This window comes from Bufo gargarizans, chromosome 6 (assembly GCF_014858855.1).
Source record: "Bufo gargarizans isolate SCDJY-AF-19 chromosome 6, ASM1485885v1, whole genome shotgun sequence".
In the NCBI taxonomy this organism is placed as follows: Eukaryota; Metazoa; Chordata; class Amphibia; order Anura; family Bufonidae; genus Bufo; species Bufo gargarizans.
Genome location: NC_058085.1, coordinates 17457838 through 17480447, shown reverse-complemented (window position 1 = coordinate 17480447; position 22610 = coordinate 17457838). Strand labels below are relative to the sequence as shown.

The 22610-nt window shown below is 44.4% G+C and overlaps 1 protein-coding gene across 1 annotated transcript in view; it reads right to left on the bottom strand.

Moving 5' to 3' along the window:
- Positions 1-22610, bottom strand: part of LOC122940401 (zinc finger protein 585A-like) — a 245560-nt gene that overhangs the window by 190734 nt on the left and 32216 nt on the right. The window contains exon 5 of the mRNA XM_044297067.1: positions 20542-22107. Coding sequence (XP_044153002.1) covers positions 20542-22107 — 1566 coding nt within the window. The remainder of the gene's footprint in view (positions 1-20541; positions 22108-22610) is intronic.

Sequence of the window (22610 nt, the reverse complement as noted above, 5' to 3'; positions counted from 1 at the left end):
TGGCCTGGATAAGTAAAAGCCTTTTAAAGAGGACCTTTCACCGATTATTACAATGTGAACTAAGTATACAGACATGGAGAGCGGCGCCCGGGGATCTCACTGCACTTGCTATTATCCCTGGGCGCCGCTCCGTTCTCCTGCTATGCCCTCCGGTATCTCCGCTCACTAAGTTATAGTAGGCGGAGATTTCAGTCACTAAGTTATGGTAGGCGGAGTTTGCCCTTGTACTACTCTAGTGCTGGCCAATTGCAGCGCAGAGCTCACAGCCTGGGAGGTTATTTTCTCCCAGGCTGTGAGCTCTGAAATTCGATTGGCCAGCGCTACAGAAGAACAAGGGCAGACTCTGCCTACTATAACTTACTGAGAAGAGATACCAGAGGGCATAGCAGGAGAACGGAGCAGCGCCCGGGGATAATAGTAAGTGCAGTGAGATCCCCAGGCGCCGCTCTCCATGTCTGTATACTTAGTTCACAGTGTAATAATCGATGAAAGGTCCTCTTTAAAGTTATCTATACTAATAAAAGCCCTGTGTACGTGCGCGTCCGTGCGTGTGTGCCAATTTGTTAAGTGTGCATGCGCAGCGCACAAACCAATTAGCACACACTCCACACACACAGCACGATTATATACCATCGGATCAGGGTTTTCTCCAATCCGATGGTATATTTTAACTTAAATCGTCCCCATCTCCATGGGAACGCCTCTATGTTAGAATATACCATCGGATTTGAGTTAGATGTGAAAACTCAGATCCGACAGTATATTCTAACACAGAAGCGTTCCCATAGTGATGGGGACGCTTCAAGTTAGAATATACTAAGAACTGTGTCCATAACTTCTGCCTGGCAGCACCCGATCTCTTACAGGGGGCTGTGATCCGCACAATTAACCCCTCAGGTGCCGCACCTGAGGGGTTAATTGTGCGAATCTCAGCCCCTGATCGGGTGCTGCCAGGCAGCAGGGGGCCAGACCCCCCTTCCTACCTAGTATTAAATTAATTGGTTGCCAGTGCGGACCCCCCTCCCCTGTATTCAATTAATTGATGGTCAGTGCGGCCCCCCGCCTCCCCTCCCCAGTATTAAATTCATTGGTGGCCAGTGCCAGGAGGGGGGGGGGGGCGCACCGGCCACCAATGCTTTTAATACTGGGGAGGGAGGGGGGGGCCGCACTGGCCACCAATGCGCCACCAATGCTTTTAATACTGGGGAGGGAGGGGGGACCGCACTGGCCACCAATGCTTTTAATACTGGGGAGGGAGGGGGGGGCCGCACTGGCCACCAATGCTTTTAATACTGGGGAGGGAGGGAGGGCGCACTGGCCACTAATGATTTTAATACTGGGTAGGGAGGGGGATTCTGGCCCCCTGCTGCCTGGCAGCACCCGATCAGGGGGCTGAGATCCGCACAATTAACCATGGAGGTGCGGCACCTGAGGGGTTAATTGTGCGGATCACAGCCCCCTGTAAGAGATCGGGTGCTGCCAGGCAGTAGGGGGCAGTTATGTACACAGTTCTTAGTATATTCTAGCTTGAAGCGTCCCCATCACCATGGGAACGCCTCTGTGTTAGAATATACTGTCGGATCTGAGTTTTGCAGACGGATACACACTGAACGGATACCATCATTTACATTTATAGGTGCGGACCCGTCTGTGCAGATACCAGACGGATCCGCACTTAGCGCAGGTGTGAAAGTAGCCTAAAATAGGGACTCCTGACTTTACATTGAAAGTCAATGGGGGACGGATCAGTTTACAACTGCATAACAGTGCGTCATCCACAGACCCCTCATAAAAGTGTCATCCACAGATCCCCCCATAACGGTGCCATCCACAGGTCCCCCCATAACAGTGCCATCCACAGATCCCCCCATAACAGTTTCATCTACAGATCCCCCATAACAGTGCCATCCACAGATCCCCCCATAACAGTGCCATCCACAGATCCCCCCATAACAGTGCCATCCACAGATCCCCCCCATAACAGTGCCATCCACAGATCCCCCCATAACAGTGCCATCCACAGATCCCCCTATAACAGTGCCATCCACAGATCCCCCCATAACTGTGCCATCCACAGATCCCCCATAACAGTGCCATCCACAGATCCCCCAATAACAGTACCATTCACAGATACCCCCATAACAGTGTGCCATCCACAGATACCCTCCATAACAGTGCCATCCACAGATCCCCATAACAGTACCATTCATAGATGCCCCCATAACAGTGCCATCCACAGATCCCCCATAACAGTGCCATCCACAGATTCCCCCCCCCCATAACAGTGCCATCCACAGATCCCCCATCACAGTGCCAGCACTACTGTTCTAGCGCCTGTTTTTAAAACGGGCTTAATGTCTAGTTCACACAAAAAGTGACACTGGTCAGATTTGCAAAAAATTGCCTGGTCCTTAAGGTGAAAATGAGCCCGATCCTTAAGGGGTTAAGTGATTATCGCCCGATGGCTCTCATTCCTATTGGTATTAGGTGCTTTGAACAACTTGTCCTCAGCCCTATGAAGAGCAAGATCTGCACCTCCATGGACCAATACCAGTTTGCTCACAGAGCACATAGGTCGGCCGAGGATGCTGTTTCACTTGCCCTTCACACCGCACTCACACCTGGAGCAGAGAGACAGCTATGTGCGGATGCTGTTCATTGATTACAGCTCGGCCTTTAACACCATCCCTCCCAACAAGTTGGCAACGAAACTGAACAACTTGGGTCTCAGCTCACACCTGTGCAACTGGATACTGGATTTTCTTACAAAAAGACCACAAATCGTAAGCATGGGCAAGCACTTCTCTTCATCCTTAACACTAAACACTGGGGTACCACAAGGCTGTGTGTTAAGCCCTCTCCTTTACTCCCTCTTCACAAATCACTGCAAACCTATTCACAATACCATTATAAAATTTGCAGATGACACGACCGTGATAGACCTAATCTCCAACAATGATGAAACAGCCTATAGGAAAGAGGTTGAGAACCTAGAGAGATGGAGTAAGAACAACAACCTCATACTCAATACCAAGAAAACAAAGGAGCTGATTCTGAATTTTAGGAAAAAGAAACGGAAGGGACACAATTCCATTAGCATAAATGGTGGAAACGTGGAGATAGTTCAAAGTTTTAGATTCTTAGGATTTCATATTAGTCAGGACTAGGGTTGAGCGAACCCGAACTGTAAAGTTCGGATTCGTACCGAACTTTAGGCCCCTTTCACACGGACGAGTAATCCGCTCGGGTGCACTGCGTGAAGTGAACGCATTGCACCCGCACTGAATCCTGACCCATTCATTTCTATGGGGCTGTTCACATGAGCGGTGATTTTCACACATCACTTGTGCGTTGCGTGAAAATCGCAGCATGCTCCTCTTTGTGCGTTTTTCACGCAACGCAGGCCCCATAGAAGTGAATGGGGTTGCGTGAAAATCACAAGCAATTCACGCACGGTTGCTAGGAGACGATTGGGATGGAGACCCGATCATTATTATTTTCCCTTATAAAATGCTTATAAGGGAAAATAATAGCATTCTAAATACAGAATGCATAGTACAATAGCGCTGGAGGGGTTAAAAAAATAAAATAAAACATTTAACTCGCCTTAATCCACTTGCTCGCGCAGCCCGGCATCTCCTTCTGTCTTGATTTTAGCTCTGTGTAGCAACAAGGACCTTTGGTGACGTCACAGTCATCACATGATCTTTTACCATGGTGATGGATCATGTGATGACCGGAGTGACGTCACCACAGGTCCTGTTGCTAAACAAAGCTAAGATGAAGACAGAAGGAGATGCCGGGCTACGCGAGCAAGTGGACTAAGGTGAGTTAAATTTATTAAATTTTTTTAACCCCTCTAGCGCTATTTTACTATGCATTCTGTATTCAGAATGCTATTTCTTTCCCTTATAACCATGTTATAAGGGGAAATAATACAATCTACAGAACACCGATCCCAAGCCTGAACTTCTGTGAAGAAGTTCGGGTTTGGGTACCAAACACTTGTAATTTTTCTCACGCTAGTGCAAAACGCATTACAATGTTTTGCACTCGCGCGGAAAAATCGCGTGTGTTCCCGCAACGCCCGTCTGAAAGAGGCCTTAGGATTTTTGGACCCCGAACATTTCAGTAAAAGTTCGGGTTCGTTGTTCGACGATTTCTCTGCGCTTTTTGAAAGGATGCAGAGCAGCCAATCAACAAGTGTTTAACTGTGTGCCCTTAGAATCCATCAAAGTCATGCCTACTAATGGCATGGCTGTGATTGGCCAGTGCAGCATGAGACCCAGCCTCTATATAAGCTGGAGTCACGTAGCGCTGCACGTCACTCTGCTGTGCTTAGTGTAGGGATAGGATGCTGCTGGTGATTTCAGGGAGATAATAGGACAGAATCTGTGATCAGAACTCTAATATGACTCATACATTTAATATCTACATACATTTAGTTGTGCGGGTGCAGTGCACAATCTTTTTACCCTGCCTCGAGCCCAGTGACAGAAAAAAATAACTTTTATCCGTCTGTTAGTTAGGTGGGCGGCGGCGGCCATTTTATGCAAGCTCAGTGCACCAGCACTTCATCTGAGCTTTTGTGACATTCAACTCCAAGCTTGAAATACTGCACTAATAATCTCGTTTTAAAAAAAACACCCTTTTTTGGCAATATACAACATCTGGTGCATTTGCAGGATTAGTCAGTGTGTAATTTAAGCTAGAAATACAGCCATAGTTTTCAAGGTTTTTAAAAACACCCTTTTTTTGCAAAATACACAATTTTACAGCCCTTGCAGCATCAGCACGTGTGAAATTCAAGGGTTATATACTGCTGTCATATTCAGTTATTAAACAAAAACCCGTTTTGGGCAAAAAAGTTAATTTTGCAGCTTCAGTTATTTAAAAAAACACCCATTTTGGGCAAAAAACTTTAATTGCTGACTAATCTGTATCTGTACGTGTGAGATACAACCTTTATATACTGTCGTTCTATTCTGCTATTAGTTAAAACCCCATTTAGGGCAAGATCCTAAATTTGAGAAATATGAGCGCATCAGGGACGTGGCCTAGATCGTGGTGCTGCTGGTGGAGCTCCTGTTGCAGGGAGAGGACGTGATCGATCTGTGCGACAGAACCTTCAGCGGTATTTGGTTGGGCCTAATGTGGCTCTACGAATGGTGAGGCTAGAACAAGTATAGGAGATAGTAGATTGGGTTGCTGACAGTGCCTCCAGTTCCTTCACATTGTCTCCCACCCAGTCTCCTGCTGAAAGATCAGAGTTGGCATCCTGCAGCCGATGTCCATCAGTATTTCACCTCACCCCCTTGCAAATCAGCCAAGCAGTCTGAGCCCCAAGCCATGCAGCAGTCTCTTTTGCGTTTTGATGACTCTGTTAGCAGGGTTTCCCAGGACAATCCACCTATCCCTGCCCCAGAAGTGGAAGAGAAGTGGCACCGATGCCCAACCACTTATGTTTTAAGATGAGTACATGGGAAGACCATTGCAGCACGTCTCGGATGATGACGAAACACAGGTGCCAACTACTGTAGCTTTTGAAAGTGTGCAGACCGACAAGGAGGGCAGGGGGGAGGACTGGGTGGAAGATGATGTGGAGGACGATGAGGTCCTCGACCACACATGGAATCAAGGTCATGCGAGTGACCTATGTAGTTCGGAGGAAGAGGCGGTGGTCGCACAGAGCCACCAGCACAGCAGAAGAGGGAGCAGGGTGCAAAAGCGGAGTGGCCGTCCCCTAGACAGTACGCCTGCTACTGCCCACCGCACCAAGGGACCGAGCACACCAAAACCGGCTCCAAGGAGTTCCCTGGCGTGGCAGTTCTTCAGACAATGTGCTGACGACAAGACACGAGTGGTTTGCTTGCTGTTCAATCAGAGCCTGAAGCGAGGCATAAACGTTCTCAACCTGAGCACAACCTGCATGACCAGGCATTTAAGTGCAAAGCACGAGCTGCAGTGGAGTAGACCTCAAAAATCAAGAAGGGTCTCTGGCTCCTCCTGCTTCCTCTTCTGCTGCAGTCTCGGCCTCTTCATTCACCTCTGGAGTGACAGTGCCACCTGCCACCCCGCAAACAGAGGATCTGCCAGCAACACCACCACCTGGGTCACCAAGCATCTCCACAATGTCCCACAGAAGCGTTCAGCTCTTCATCACCCAAATACGGGAGAGGAAGAGGAAGTACCCACCTGCGATCACTAGCCCTGAATGCCAGCATTTCTAAATTACTGGCCTTTGAAATGCTGTCATTCCGTCTGGTGGAGACGGAGAGTTTTAAAGGCCTTATGGCGGTGGCTGTCCCACAGTACGTCGTGTCCAGGCGAGCCATCCCTTCCCTGCACAACCAAGTAGGGGACAAAATCAGGTGTTCACTGCGCAACGCCATCTGTGGCAAGCTGCACCTCACTACGGATACGTGGGCCAATAAGCACAGTCAGGGATGTTATATCTCAATAACAGCACATTGGGTAAATGCAGTGGCAGCTGGGCCTGAGGCGGATAGCAGTTTTGCACATGTCCTTCCACCACCAAGGATTGCAGGGCCCTTCAGTTTGCCTCCTGTTGCTTCCTCCTCCTACTCTGCTTCCTCATCCTCTACCAACTCCTCATCCGGTCAGCGTAACACCTTCACCACCAACATCAGCACAGCCAGGGGAAAACGACAGCAGGCAGTTTTAAAACTTATCTGTTTGGGGGACAAACCCCACACCGCGCAGGAGCTGTGGGCGGGCCTTGAACAACAGACCGATGAGTGGTTGGTGCCAGTGAGCCTCAAGCCCGGCCTGGTAGTGTGCAATAATGGGCAAAATCTCGTAGCAGATCTGGGACTAGCCGGCTTGATGCACATCCCTTGCCTGGCGCATGTGCTGAATTTGGTGGTGCAGAGATTCCTTAAAAATTGCCCCGATATGTCAGAGCTGCTGCATAAAGTGCAAGCCGTCTGTGCGCGCTTTCGGCGTTCTCACCCTGCTGCTCACCTGTCAGTGCTGCAGCGTAACTTTGGCCTTCCCGCTCACAGCCTCATATGCGACATGCCCACAAGGTGGAACTCCACCTTGCACATGCTGGCCAGATTGTGCGAGCAGCAGCAGGCGACAGTGGAGTTTCAGCTGCAGCACGCATGGGTGAGTCGCTCGGCGGAACAGCACCACTTCACTGTCATGCCATGCTCAGGTTATGTGCGGAGGTCTGCCAGGTTAGCAGCACGTGTGTAGCCTTTTGTTTTGGAGTTGAGCTGTATCCGCCTCCCTTCAGGTGCACTAGGTGGGGTCGTTGGTATGAGTTTAAATTACACCCACTCCCAGTGTCCTGTGCGGGTTATAGCTTCTGTCTTGCTCAGAGGAAGGAAGGAAGGATTTGCTGTTCCTGCTTAGTAACAAAGATAAGTTGGTTTTGTTTATCTTGTGGTTGTCTGTCTAGGCTGTTAGAGAGACGCCTGCCCCCTCCAGGTCCTGAGGGAGCAGGCTGCCTCTTTCCCCCTTTCACCATCTTAGGGATTTTAGGGAATCTTCAGCCTAGGCACGGGGACACGTTCATTCCCACATTCAGGGTCTGAACGTGGGCATAGAAGTCTAGGGAGAGTAGGTAGGGAATTGTCAGGAGGTGACCTTTTATCCCCAGCTTCTTACCTAGACACTTGTTTGGTGGTCTTCTGTGTATCTTGTATCCTGTCCAGCATGACATTATAACCCGCCCATACTTAGACTGCCATTTCTCAGCTGTTTTGAGATGGAGCCAATTGATGCGCTAGTTGATCGCATGCAGGGATTATCCCTAGAGGTTGCTGATCTGCGTAATTCGGTCACAAGGTGTCAGAATTGCGCAGACGATATGACTAAGAAGGGCGTCGACGTCTCTGTCTGGTCGGATGAGGCATTGCAGGCCTTTTTTCGGCTATTAAGGAATGTTTAGCATCTGCTCCCATTCTGGTGCAGCCCGATGTGTCTCAGCCATTCGTAGTGGAGGTTGATGCATCAGAGGTGGGGGTTGGAGCAGTGCTGTTGCAGGGTTCATCTCCTGGTAAATGGGTTCTGTGTGCTTTTTTTCCCAAGAAGCTCTCGGTCGCTGAGAGGAATTATGATGTAGGAGATAGGGAATTGCTGGCCATCAAATTGGCCTTTGAGGAATGGCGTCACTGGTTGGAGGGGGCGTCTCATCCCGTTACGGTATATACTGATCATAAGAATTTGGCTTACCTGCAATCTGCCAAGCGTCTGAATCCTAGACAGGCCAGACAGTCTCTGTTCTTTACCAGGTTCAATTTTTTGGTTACTTTTCGCCTAGGGGTTGAAAACGTCAAGGCAGATGCATTGTCTCGCAGTTTTCCTGGTGGGTGTGATTCAGAGGATCCTGCTCCAATTTTGGCTGATGGGGTGGTGGTCTCCGCTCTGTACCCCGAATTGGAGATGGAGGTGTTGGGAGCCCAGGAGGGGGCTCCTGATTCTTGTCCCCCAGGGAGGTTGTTTGTTCCTGATGGACTGCGATACAAGGTATTCAAGGAACATCACGATACTGTCCTTGCTGGACATCCTGGTGGTAAGTCCACCTTTGATCTTGTGTCCCAGAGGTTCTGGTGGCCAGGGTTACGTAAGAGTGTTGAGGATTACGTAGCAGCTTGTGAAACCTGTGCACAGTCAAAGGTTGCTCACACTCGACCTCCTGGTTCACTTCTTCCTTTGTCTATTCCATCTCGTCCTTGGACACACTTGTCTATGGACTTTATTACGGATCTGCCGAGTTCCTCCGGGAAAACAGTAATTTTGGTGGTTGTTGACAGTTTTAGTAAAATGGCTCACTTTGTATCGTTGGCTAGTCTGCCCAATGCCAAGACTCTTGCTCAGATTTTTGTTGATAATATTGTGAAATTAAATGGCATTCCCTCGGATGTGGTTTCTGATAGGGGCACGCAGTTTGTCTCCAGGTTTTGGAGGGTGTTCTGCTCTCGGCTTGGCATTCAACTTTCATTCTCTTCGGCTTTTCATCCGCAGTCGAATGGGCAGACAGAGTGTACTAATCAAAACCTGGAGACCTACTTGAAATGCTTTGTGGCTGAGAATCAGGAGGACTGGTCCTCATTCTTATCCTTAGCAGAGTTTGCTTTGAATAACCGTAGGCAGGAGTCCATGGGTAAGTTGCCATTTTTTGCCTCGTAGGATTTTCATCCTCAGTTTGGTACCTTTTCTGGGACTAGTTCCTCTGGGATGCCAGAGGATGAGAGATTTTCTTCTGCCTTGTCTTCTATCTGGCGGAGGATCCAAGTGAATTTGGAGAAGATGGGTGAGAGGTATAAGTGAATGGCTGACAAGAGACGTATGACTGGTCCGGACCTGTGTGTGGGTGATCTGGTGTGGTTATCTACTAAAAATATTAAACTGAGAGTACCATCTTGGAAACTGGGTCCAAGATTTATTGGACCTTACAAAATATCTGCGGTGGTTCATCTAGTAGCGTTTCGTCTGGATCTTCTGCAGACTTGGAGAATCCATTATGTGTTCCACAGGTCTTTACTGAAAAAATGTGTGAAACCAGTGGAACCATCGCCTTTGCCTCCTCCCCCTGTTCTGGTTGATGGAAATTTAGAGTTCGAGATCTCTAGGGTTCTCGACTCAAGAGTTCTTCGGGGTTCCCTTCAGTACCTGGTACACTGGAAGGAATACGGTCCTAAGGAGAGGATGTGGGTTCCAGCTGTGGATGTTAGTGCCAGCCGACTGGTGAGGGCTTTTCACAGATCCCACCTGGATAAAGTTGGACCGGGGTGTCCGGAGGTCACCCGTAGAAGGGAGTACTGCCATGCCCTGCTCAGGTTATGTGCGGAGGTCTGCCAGGTTAGCAGCATGTGTGTAGCCTTTTGTTTTTGTTTTGGAGTTGAGCTGTATCCGCCTCCCTTCAGGTGAACTGGGTGGGGTCATTGGTATGAGTTTAAATTACGCCCACTCCCAGTGTCCTGTGCGAGTTATAGCTTCTGTCTTGCTCAGAGGAAGGAAGGAAGGATTTGCTGTTCCTGCTCAGTAACAAAGATAAGTTGGTTTTGTTTTTCTTGTGGTTGTCTGTCTAGGCTGTTAGAGAGACGCCTGCCCCCTCCAGGTCCTGAGGGAGCAGGCTGCCTCTTCCCCCTTTCACCATCTTAGGGATTTTAGGGAATCTTCAGCCTAGGCATGGGGACACGTTCATTCCCACCTTCAGGGTCTGAACATGGGTATAGAAGTCTAGGGAGAGCAAGTAGGGATTTGTCAGGAGGTGACCTTTTATCCCCAGCTTCTTGCCTAGACACTTGTTTGGTGGTCTTCTGTGTATCTTGTATCCTGTCCAGCGTGACATTCACCACCAATGACTGGGCCTCCATGTGAGACCAGTGTTCCTTGTTGCGCTGTTTCGAGTACTCCACCAACATGGCCAGTGCCGATAACACCGTTCTCAATGTAACTATCCCGCTTCTATGCCTCCTTGAAAAAACTCTGCTTGTGATGATGGAAGAGGATGTGGCATAGGAGAAGGAGGAGGAAGAGGGATCATTTCATAGGGTTTCCAGCCAGTCATTCCCAAGTGACTCCGAGGGTGGGTTCCTGCACCCACAAACGCCAGGAACACAATTGTCCAGCCAGGGCACAGTTCTCGAGGATGACGAGGTAGAGGATGAGGACATGGAGGAGGAGGAACCATGTTCACAGCAGGGTGGCACCCAGACCAGCTCATGGCCATCACTGGTGCGTGGCTGGGGGGATACAGAGGACACAGACGATACACCTCCCACAGAGGACATCTTTTCGTTGCCTCTGGACAGCCTGGCACACATGAGCGATTACATGCTGCAGTGTCTCCGCAACGACTGCAGAGTTGCCCACATTCTAACTTGTGCTGATTACTGGGTGGCCACGCTACTGGATCCCCATTACAGAGATAATGTACCGTCCTTAATTCTGTCACTGGAGCATGATCGTAAGATGGGCGAGTACAAGCACACACTGGTAGATTCGCTGCTAGTGGAATTCCCACCTGACAGCGGGGGCATAGTGGAAGCACAAGGCGAAGGCAGAGGACAAGGAAGAGGTTGCCAATGCAGTTGGGGCACCGCCAGCACCTCAAAAGACAGGGTTAGCATGGCCGAAATGTGGAAAATCTTTGTCAGCAACAGCACCACCAGCTGATATGGAAAATCTTAGCAGGAGGCAGCATTTCACCAACATGGTGGAGCAGTATGTGTGCACACGCCTACACGTAATGAATGACGGGTCTGCCCCCTTCAACTTCTGGGTCTCCAAATTGGGCACATAGCCTGAGCTTGCCCTTTACGCCTTAGAGGTGCTGGCCTGCCCTGAAACCAGTGTATTATCTGAAAGTGTGTTTAGCACGGCAGGGGACGTCATCCTAGACAAGCGCAGCCGCCTGTCCACAGCCAATGTGGACAAGCTCACATTCATTAAAATGAACCAGGCATGGATCCTACAGTACTTGTCCGTACCTTGTGCAGAATAGACATGTATATCGGCCTTAACCAGCCATTGTTATATTGCAGCGCAATTGCTCATTCTTGTATTTCGGATATTTCACTCTTTTGGAGTTTACCCTAATAAAAAAAAACAGTGTTGGCTACCTCGTCCTCTTCCACCGCCGCTTACACCTACACCGCTACGTCCACCGCCTCATCAAACTCCTACTTCATATGGAACTCCACCTCATAAATCTATTTTTTTTATATTTATTTGTACATATTTTATTTTATGTCATTTCACTACTTTGTCAGTTACATTTTCCGGTGAAATTCACAATTTTTTGGGTGTGATGTACTACTGCTATACCTAGTAGACAGGTAAAAAAAACTAAAACAAATTTGTTTGTTACATTTTCGGGTGAAATTCACCAATTTTTAGGTGTGATGTACCACTGCTATACCTAGTAGACAGGTTAAAAAAAAATTTGTCAGCTACATTTTTTGGTGAAATTCTAAAATTTTGGGGGCTAATATACCCCTCCTCTACCTAGTTGACAGCTTAATAAATTTCAATAATTTTTCTTTAACATTTTCGGGTGACAATAAACAATTCTTCTGTTACAATCTTGGGTTGACATTATACAATTTTAGACGTGAATAAACCCCTGCTCTGCATAGGTTACAGGGAATAAAATTTCTGAAATTCTTCTTTAATTGATGCGCGCCACCTCCTTTGATTCTATGCTTAAACTTTACCAAGTTGTACCACATTTGCGCTTCAATAATTTGTCCCACATTTCGGCTTTACTCTTTTGGCCAACATTTGCGCTTTATTACTTTGTCCCACATTTCCACTTAACTCTTTTGGCCCACATTTGGGCTTCTGTAATTTGTTAAAATTTTTCGCCTCAATCATTTTTCCCATAATTCCGCTTTACTCTTCTGGCCCACATTTGGGCGTCTGTAATTTGTCCCACATTTGCGCCTCAATAGCTTTTCCCACATTTCCGCTCGATCCCCAACATTTTTGAAAAATGGATCTCCCTTAAATTTGGTCTCTTTTTCTCACGCTTCCTCTCCGGCGTAGAACCCTGATTCGCCGATAACCGTGATCAACATGGTAGGATCAGAAGAGAACATCGAAAGTTGATAGAGAAGATATCCAAATGGATGGTGGATGTCACTGGAGCACCTCTACATAGGTGAAAGGAACATAAATTAAAAAGAATCGTCAATTACATTGTCAAGTGACATTTTTCTAATTTTGACGGATAGAAACCCTTGCTCTGCATAGTTGACAGGGAATAAAATTTTATAAATTCTTCAGTAATTAATGCATGTCACATCCTTTCATTCAATGTTTAAACTTCAAAAAGTTGTCACACTTTTATGCTTTAATAATTTGTCCAATAATTCAACCCTATAATTTTAAATTTGAGGAAATTAATCCGCCCTTGGATGTGGTCTCTCTTTCTCACGCTCCCTCTCCGGCGTGGAACCCTGATTCCCCGCCACCCGTGATCACCATGGTAGGCGCAGAAAAGAACATCGAAAGTTAATAGAGCAGATATTAAATTGGATCGTGAACATCACAGAGACGTGCAACATGGTGGGGCAGTAAGTTTGCACACGCCTACACGAACTGACTGACAGGTGTCAGCCCCTGCAACTTCTGGGTCTCCAAATTGGGCACATGGCCTGAGCTTGCCCTTTATCCCTTGGAGGTGCGTGTCTGCCCTGCAGCCAGTGTATTGTCTGAACAGGGGGTTATCACAGGTTATATTTACCAATGTTTTGGGGTGTACTCTAATTTAAAAAAATTAACCTAAATTTAAAACCAAAAAGCAGTTTAGGCTACCTCCTCCTCCTCCACCGCCGCTTCCACCTACACCGCCACATCCACCGCCTCCTCAACCTCCTACTCCATATGGACCTCGTCCTCCTAGATCAGTGATAGGCAAACTGCGGCTCTCCAGCTGTTGCAGAACTACAACTCCCAGCATGCAAAGACTGCCTACAGCTTTCAGCCTACAGCAGGGCATGGTGGGAGTTGTAGTTTTGCAACGGCTGTAGAGCCGCAGTTTGCCTATCACTGCCCTAGATCAAGATTATATTTTTTTTTAACATATTTTATGTTATTTTAAGTCATTTCCCTATCCACATTAGTTTGCAGAGCACTTGCCATGCTCTTAACCACATTTTGATGCAATTTGCAGCCCTCTAGCCCTTCCCATGACATTTTTACAGCCATTTTAGTGCTCAAAAGTTTGGGTACCCATTGACTTCAATGGGGTTCGGGGTCAAGTTTGGGTCCCGAACTCAAACTTTTTTCCAAAGTTTGGCCGAACCCGTTGAACCCCAACATCCAGGTGTCCGCTCAACTCTATTTTTAACTTAATTTTTTCAATCTCAGTCGGCTGAGGAGTGGGAGGGGGCCTGGCCTTATCAGATCGGGGGAGTGTCCTTTTGAACAGCTCAATCTAAGACAGCAGCACTGTGCTGTCTGACTGTAAGCTGCAGGGAGAAAGTCACCCTCCCTCTCACCCCTGCAGCTGACAGAAGTTGATTTTTACCTTCAATTTTTCAATCTCTGTCCGCTCAGGAGTGGGAGGGGGTGTGGCTTAGTGGGACCTGGGGGGCGTGGTTTTAAGTATTTTGAGGGTGGATGCATAATGGCTGGAGGCATGTGTGGGCTCCTTCCTGTAAGAGTGACGCTCCTCTGGTCACCTTACTGGCTCATTTGCATACCAAATAAACTGGATTTTCAGAGGATAAAAACATCTATTGCTGGAACAAAGGCACATCTGGAAATAAGGTACTAAGTGCTATTAGGCCATGGCTTTACTTCAATAGCGATTATCCTGGCGACATATTTCCTTTAAATCTCTCCTACAGCAGTGAAGATAAATAACTGGGTTTTTATGGAAACCTCGAGTAAAACTGTCTATGTGGAGGCTGGAGGACCTGCAAGCTTCTATTGGCTGATCAAGGTCATGTGACCAAGCTTCTGTTGGCTAATGCATTTTTTGGGAATATCTCAGGAACGGTACATCCTAGAGAGCTGAGACCTGGTCTAAAACCTTCCCGGACACCTTTCGTGTTTGTAAATGCGACGGTACAGATTTCTTTAGCAGACATACACGCACACACGCATACACTCAGCTTTATATATTAGATAAGGAACTTCGATAGTGAGGAATTTAGCCGTTAGATTACGAGATATTATTACATTTAGAAAGGGGCTTCTAGTGATACTCTGGATCATGTGCTTGTAGGTAATGTCTAGATTACAGATAAGCACTCCACATTCAATTCAGGTCCAGTTTGCTAAATTTTGGGAAAATCGATTTGGGCCGAACTGAAGCTGCTCCAATTATTTCCCTAAATGTTGGTGTATAACCCTCTCTATCCTCATTTCTTTTAGTTTATTGCAATGATGGCAATAGTAAGGGATCCCTGAGTGACACTGACATGCATCGCTTTGAGTGATCATATATCTGACTGTGTCATCATACAGCGTGTCTGACACTGTGCCCGCACGTGGTTCATGCTTTTTCATATTCCAAAGCTGGTGGAATATGGTATTTAAGGCCTTAGGCCCCTTTCACACGAGTGTGACAGATGGGCTCCGGATGCGTTCAGGCTGTGTTCAGTGAAACTCTCACCATTTTGCAAGCAAGTTCAGTCAGTTTTGTCTGCGATTGTGTTTAGTTTTTTTTTGCAATGCGTTTTTATGCGTAAAAAAACTGAAGGTTTACAAACAACATCTCCTAGCAACCATCAGTGAAAAATGCATTGCATCCGCAATTGCTTCCGGATGCAATGCGTTTTTCACTAAAGCCCCATTCACTTATACTTGTACCTAAACATTCTGAATGATGGGTCCTGTTATGACATTCTCCCCAGGAATCCATCATTGATGGATCGTAAAGAACTCAGTGGGATTCTATCTGAAGCCCTCCAACTCAGACTTATCAACAACTCTGAGCTGGGGTTTCTTTTACCACCATTCCCACAATTGGCCTGTTTCTATGGCCTCCCTAAGGTTCACAAGGGCTTAGAACCCTTAAAGGGAAGACCAATTGTATCAGGGACAAACAGCCTAACGCACCCTATCAGCACCTACATTGACCAAATTTTAAGACCATTTGTTACCTCTCACCCATCTTATGTCTGGGACTCCATGGAGGTCATCAAGAAGGTGGGTGGCCTCCATGTGGAGCAGGACGTGATTCTGGCAAGTTCAGATGTGGTAGCACTATATAATTCGATACCGCACAACAAAGGATGCGAAGTAGTGGCCACCTTCTACTTTGTGAGGGGTACTCATTCATGGCCTCACAATGATTTGGTGCTGAAACTCTTACAATTTATTCTTGAACATAATACCTTCCTTTTCAATAATAAGTTCTAAAACCAGGTAAAAGGTGTTGCGATGGGGAGCCCGTGTGCCCCCACATACGCAAACCTTTACCTGGGTGGATTGTAAAGGGAAGTAGTGTTCAGTGAGGAGATGAGTGACTTCACATCGTCAATTATGTTATGGCTAAGCTATATCGACGCTATATTGATGTTTTTGGCAGGGTGATGAGAACACCTTTTCCGAACTTTGTCCAGTGGCTCAATGTTAACAACTGGGGGCTTTTCTTCACATCAGAAATCCATCCTTCCAGTGTTACATTTTTGGACCTCACTGTCTTTTAAGACATTGTTAGCAATATAGGCACACTCCTATTTTGAAAATAGACGGTCACTAATAGCTTATTGGAATAACCGAGTTGTCACCCTGGGGCCCTTAAACGATGTATCCCGAAGGGTCAGTATCTACGTTTCCGCCATAATTGGTCCACCATGAGACATTTCCAAATGGCTGCAAATGATCTGAAACTGAGGTACCAAAGCCGGGGATACCTGACACCGGTTTTGAATCAAGCGTATCATCAGCCTCTGAGTAGCAATAGGGAATCGTAGCTAAACCCTTGCACGCGGATTGAAAAATCTGACCAGATTCGGATCATTGGAAACTATGATGAAGCCCACGGCCCTGGGAGACAATTCTTGGCACAATATGGGTGCATTCTACAAGCGGACCCAGACATAGGGCATTTGGTGGGCAGTACATATCGAAGGGGTAGAAATAGTAACATGTTCAGGACCTTGGATGAGAATGCTCGTCCTAACTTGCAGGTACTTCAGGCACTAGAAGGAGCATTCTCGTCCTGCAGTTAAACTGTCACTGTGAGTAATCACACAGTAACAGGACAGTGACAACAGCTGTCACAGACTGATTGGTCACAGCACCTATGAAAGAGACAGTCACAGCTGTCCCCGTCTGACAATCGCTGTGATTGGTCAGTCAATCCAGACTCACCAATCACAGCTGAAGGTGCCTCTTTCCACTCCGATCTCCTCAGTTTTGTCATTACTGTGACAGTGCTGAGGAGATCTAGATTATGTGCTATAAATCCTCAGCAGTCCACTCATAATTGCTGAGGAGATCACAGCTGCAGCCTGACATTCCCCTAAACCCCCATTTGCAGTGCTGAGAAGATCGGAGCTGCTTGTAATTCTGTCTCCAGTGCTGAGGAGATCGGAGCTGTGGATTAGCCTGCCCTACCCCCGCAGCGGCAGAGTTAACTCCATCAGCTGCACTTAGCCCCCCTCAGACATCTATACCGCTTCTCTAGTGCTGTGTGACCTGTGGATAAAAGGCAGGAAGCTGTAAGTGTATTACAGTGAGTAATACACTTACAGCCAATGCATTCCAATACAGAAGTATTGTAAAGGGGATCAGACCCTCAAAAGTTGAAGTCCCAGAGTGAAAAAAATAAATAAAGTGAAAAAAGAACTTAAGAAAATAGGGAAAAAAAGAAAAGTAGACATATTAGGTATTGCCATGTCCATATAGACCGGCTCTATAAAAATATGACCTAACCCCTCAGGTGAATACTGTAAAAAACATAAAATTAAAACAGTGTCAAAAAAGCCATTTTTTTGTCACCTTAAATCACAAAAAGTGTAATACCAAGCGATCAAAAAGTCATATGCACCCTAAAATATTACTAATCAAACCATCATCTCATACTGAAAAAAATGAGCCCCTACATAAGACAGTCGCCCAAAAAAAAAACAAAAAGCTATGGCTTTAAGAATATGGAGACAGTAAAAAAAAATGTTTTTTCAAAAATGCTTTATTACGTAAATCTGAAAAAAAAAAAAAAAAAAAAAAGTAGTCATATTTGGTATTGTTGCATCCATAACAACCTGCTAACTAACTAACTAACTAACTAACCTGTCAGTTAAAAATTGTAAATAACAAAAAATAAAAATGGTGCCAAAACAACATTTTTTTTCCTTTGCCAAAACAAAAAGTGTAATATAGATCAACCAAAAATCATATGTACCCTAAAATAGTACCAACAAAACTGCCACCTTATCCCATAGTTTTAAAAAAAGTGGGTATTTTTTGAGTTTCTACTCTTAAAATGTGACATGGCAGCTTAAAATTATCCCAGTGAAATCTGCCTTCCAAAAACCATATGGTGTTCCTTTCCTTCTGGGCCCTGCCGTGTGCCCGTACAGCAGTTTACGACCACATATGGGGTGTTTCTGTAAACTACAGAATCAGGGCAATAAATATTGTGAAAATTCGGAAATTTCATCAACATTTTACTTAAATTTGTGCGGAACATCTAAAGGGTTGACAAAGTTTGTGAAATCAGTTTTGAATACCTTAAGGGGTGTAATTTCTAAAATGGGGCCATTCTATTATGTAAGCCTCACAAAGTGACTTCAGATCTGAACTGGTCCTTAAAAAGTGTTTTTTTTTTTCTGAAAAATGTCAAGATTTGCTTCTAAACTTCTAAGCCTTCTTATGTCTCAAAAAAAGAAAATGTAATTTATAAAAGGATCCAAACATGAAGCACACATATGGGAAATGTAAATAAATAACTATTTTAGGGGTATTTCTATCATTGTTAAAAGCAGAGAAATTGAAATTTTGAAAATTGCAAGTATTTTTGGTAAATTTGGTATTATTTTTATAAATAAAAATTTTATATTTTAACTCAGATTTACTACTGTCATGAAGTACAATATGTGACGAGAAAACAATCTCAGAATGGCTTGGATAAGTTAAAGCGTTTTAAAGTTATTACCACATAACATAACACGTTAGATTTGCAAAAAATGGCCTGGTCCTTAAAAGGGTTCTCCGGGAATAAAAAAAATAAAATATAGTTAAATATTGCTTTATTATAAATATATTCCCAAATACCTTTCATTAGTTATGATGGCTTATTTTGTCTAGGGAGCAATCATCGGGAGAAATGCAATGGCAGCTGTCCTATTAGTACACACAAAACCTGTCCTAATAACACAGCAGGACAAGTTACTTCAGAACACTGAGTGAAAGAGCTGCCTCATCCTCCTCTCAGGGATTATGATCCTGAATACTACTTATAAGATTTTCAGCTGAATCTCTGTAAGAATGAAGCTCATGAGGAGACATGAAATACAGACGGACAGAACAGACTGTGGTAATGGAGATTTCATACAAGTGCTACTGCTCATTACCACACCTCCACCTCCTCTCTGTGGAGGTCATGTCACCGGTACTATTGGGCAGGCTTTAGCGCTGCTCTAGCCTGGAAAACAACTGAGAAGCCTCTGTCTAGCAGTGTAAAAATGTAAGCAAAAAGGCAAAAAACAAAACATGAAATGCTCTGATGCTCATCTCAGAAGGGCTGCCTGGGTGAAAAAGGGGATATGCCCGGATTTAGCTCTGACCCGAACAACCCCTTTAATTTTTATTTATTGTTCTGCCTACCTAATTTTTTCAGCTTTTTTTTACATGACGCATGGGGATTTTTATTAGTATGTTTTTCAGAGATTTATTTTATTTTTAATTTAAACTCAAGCTCCTTATTCTATAAATATGCAGATTAACATCAAATTAAATGGTTAAAATTGGTTCCCTGTTTTGGTCATATTGATAGTTCTTTTTTTTTGTGTCACGTGAAAAGATAAACTATGCAGACTTTTTTTTCTATTTTATTGTCACTTGTATTTTATTATATATTTTGATACTTTTCAAATATATTTTGGCCTCACTGTTACTGGGGCATCCAGATGTGACGAGTGATGCTTCTGCACCATAACGCCCCTGCCTGGCAAGGTAGAAACCACTATGTGCACAAAACAAGCAATCACCGACAGAATATATTAAGGGGCAGTGTCCAAAACCATCCATAAGAACAATAAAGGATCACTGCCCCCTCTCTCCATCTGAGGTATCGTCATTACTTGTAGAAGTATTGTCAGGTATGAGACATCCAATTATAAACCCAAACAAAACTGTAACTGCACCCATGGAGCTCATAGAATGAATATTGGGGATCCTCCAAATAAGACATATCATCTCCGTATCACCATACAATAATACAGAAAATAGTCATAAGAAACAAAATGATCAAAAATGCAATATATCCAATAAAAATATTTTATAACCAAGTATTCCCCCACTGGTAAATTCATGTGAGATGAGTCAACCACATGACTTTTACAAATACAGGGGTGATGGGGTCCCCACTTGTTGGATTTATCTTCAGATACATATTGTATTCATTCAATACAGGAGACTATGTTTGTTTGAGGAGATCTCACAGTGGTCCCAATCATCACTCCAAGCCCTCAGCCATCTCTGGTAGCCCAAAGCAAGGTTCTGTTTTATCTCCCTGTAACAAGTGTCTGACGGAATAAAGCCAGTTAGCGATACTGACTACCATGAAAACACATAAGAGAGGTCACTAAAGGGCTAAGCATGGAGATGGCTTCTCCCTGTGAGTTTTTTTATGTGAAACAAGAGCTGATTTCTGCTTAAAACATTTCCCACATTCTGAACATGAAAATGGCTTCTCCCCGGTGTGATTTCTTTGATGTACAACAAGAGCTTGTTTATACTTAAAGCATTTACTACATTCTGAGCATGAAAATGGCTTCTCTTCTCTGTGAGTTTTTTTATGTATAACAAGAGCTGATTTCTGCTTAAAACATTTTTCACATTCTGAGCATGAAAATGGCCTCTCTTCTCTGTGAGTTTTGTTATGTTTAACAAGAGCTGATTTCTGCTTAAAACATTTTCCACATTCTGAACATGGATATGGCTTCTCTCCTGTGTGAATTCTCTGATGTATAACAAGAGCTGAATTATTGTTAAAACATTTCCCACATTCTGAACATGAAAATGGCTTCTCTCCTGTGTGAATTCTCTGATGTCTATTAAGAACTGATTTCTGATTAAAACATTTCCCACATTCTGAACATGAAAATGACTTCTCCCCTGTGTGAATTCTCTGATGTCTATCAAGAACTGATTTCTGATTAAAACATTTTCCACATTCTGAACATGAAAATAACTTCTCCCCTGTGTGAATTCTCTGATGTAAAACAAGATTAGATTTTTGGTGAAAACATTTACCACATTCTGAACATGAAAATGGCTTCTCTACTGTGTGACTTATCTGATGTACAACAAGAGCTGAATTATTGTTAAAACATTTCCCACATTCTGAACATGATAATGGCTTCTCTCCTGTGTGAATTATCTGATGTCTATCAAGAACTGATTTCTGATTAAAACATTTCCCACATTCTGAACATGAAAATGACTTCTCCCCTGTGTGAATTCTCTGATGTCTATCAAGAACTGATTTCTGATTAAAACATTTCCCACATTCCAAGCATGAAAAGGACTTCTCCCCTGTGTGAATTCTCTGATGTCTATCAAGAACTGATTTCTGATTAAAACATTTCCCACATTCCGAACATGAAAATCGCTTCTCTCCTTTGTGAATAGTCTTATGGTAATCAAGAGCTGATTTGTAGTGAAAACATTTCCCACATTCTGAACATGAAAATGGCTTCTCTCCTGTGTGAATTCTCTGATGTACAACAAGAGCTGAATTATTGTTAAAACATTCACCGCATTCTGAACATGAAAATGGCTTCTCCCCTGTGTGATTTCTCTGATGTACAACAAGATTAGATTTTTGGTGAAAACATTTACCACATTCTGAACATGAAAATGGCTTCTCTCCTGTGTGATTTCTATGATGTACAACAAGATTTGATTTATGGTGAAAACATTTACCACATTCTGAACATGAAAATGACTTCTCTCCTGTGTGATTTCTCTGATGTACAACAAGATTAGATTTTTGGTAAAAACATTTCCCACATTCTGAACATGAAAATGGCTTCTCCCCTGTGTGAATTCTTTGATGTACAACAAGAACTGATTTCTGATTAAAACATTCACCGCATTCTGAACATGAAAATGGCTTCTCTCCTGTGTGAATTCTCCGATGTCTAACAATCTGAGATTTAAATCTAAAACATTTTCCACATTCTGAACATGAAAATTGCTTCCCTCTTACATGAGCTTTTTGATGTTTACCACCTTTTCTGTGACTTTTATTCTGTGTTACAGTCTTTGATGAATCAGAAGATCGGACCTGTTTAAAAGCATCCAATAATACATTATTGCTATGATTGGATGAAGATATATCTTGGATATTGGCATGCTCTTCAAATGTATCTCGTGTGATACAACAATCATCTACTTCAAAATCTGAAGATACCAGATGTTTCTCTAAGTTCCTGGAACCGTCATCTGCCAAGAAAAAAGACAATTTTATTATTTATGATTAATATACCAAAATATTCTATTGAAATGTTATTACATTTCAGTATTAAAAAAATCCACAGAAAGGTATGGCACAAAATACAATAATTAACTGACAAACAATGATGGCCAAAAAGATCACGATCTAATAGTAGACAGAGGGGCATAACTAGGCCAGGTTGGCCCCCACCTTTTTTTTTATTCAGATAATTTTTTTATTAGAATGTTTTCAAAAACGTTACAGAGGCAAACAACCCCCATTTCACCCCGCCACCTCACAATTCCCCCCATAACCCCCCCTTTAGACTGTGATATGAATGAAGTCCATTCTTCATGTTTCTCGGGTGTCCATTTGGCATATAGTGCACTGCATCGCACCCGAGGGCCAACCCGTCCAGGCCTGGTTATATATCCAAAACAGTCTCTTAGGGTCTCAGAGATGTAAGCATTATCCTGCAGCATACGATTTCAGTTTGAAAGGAGCGTTCCGC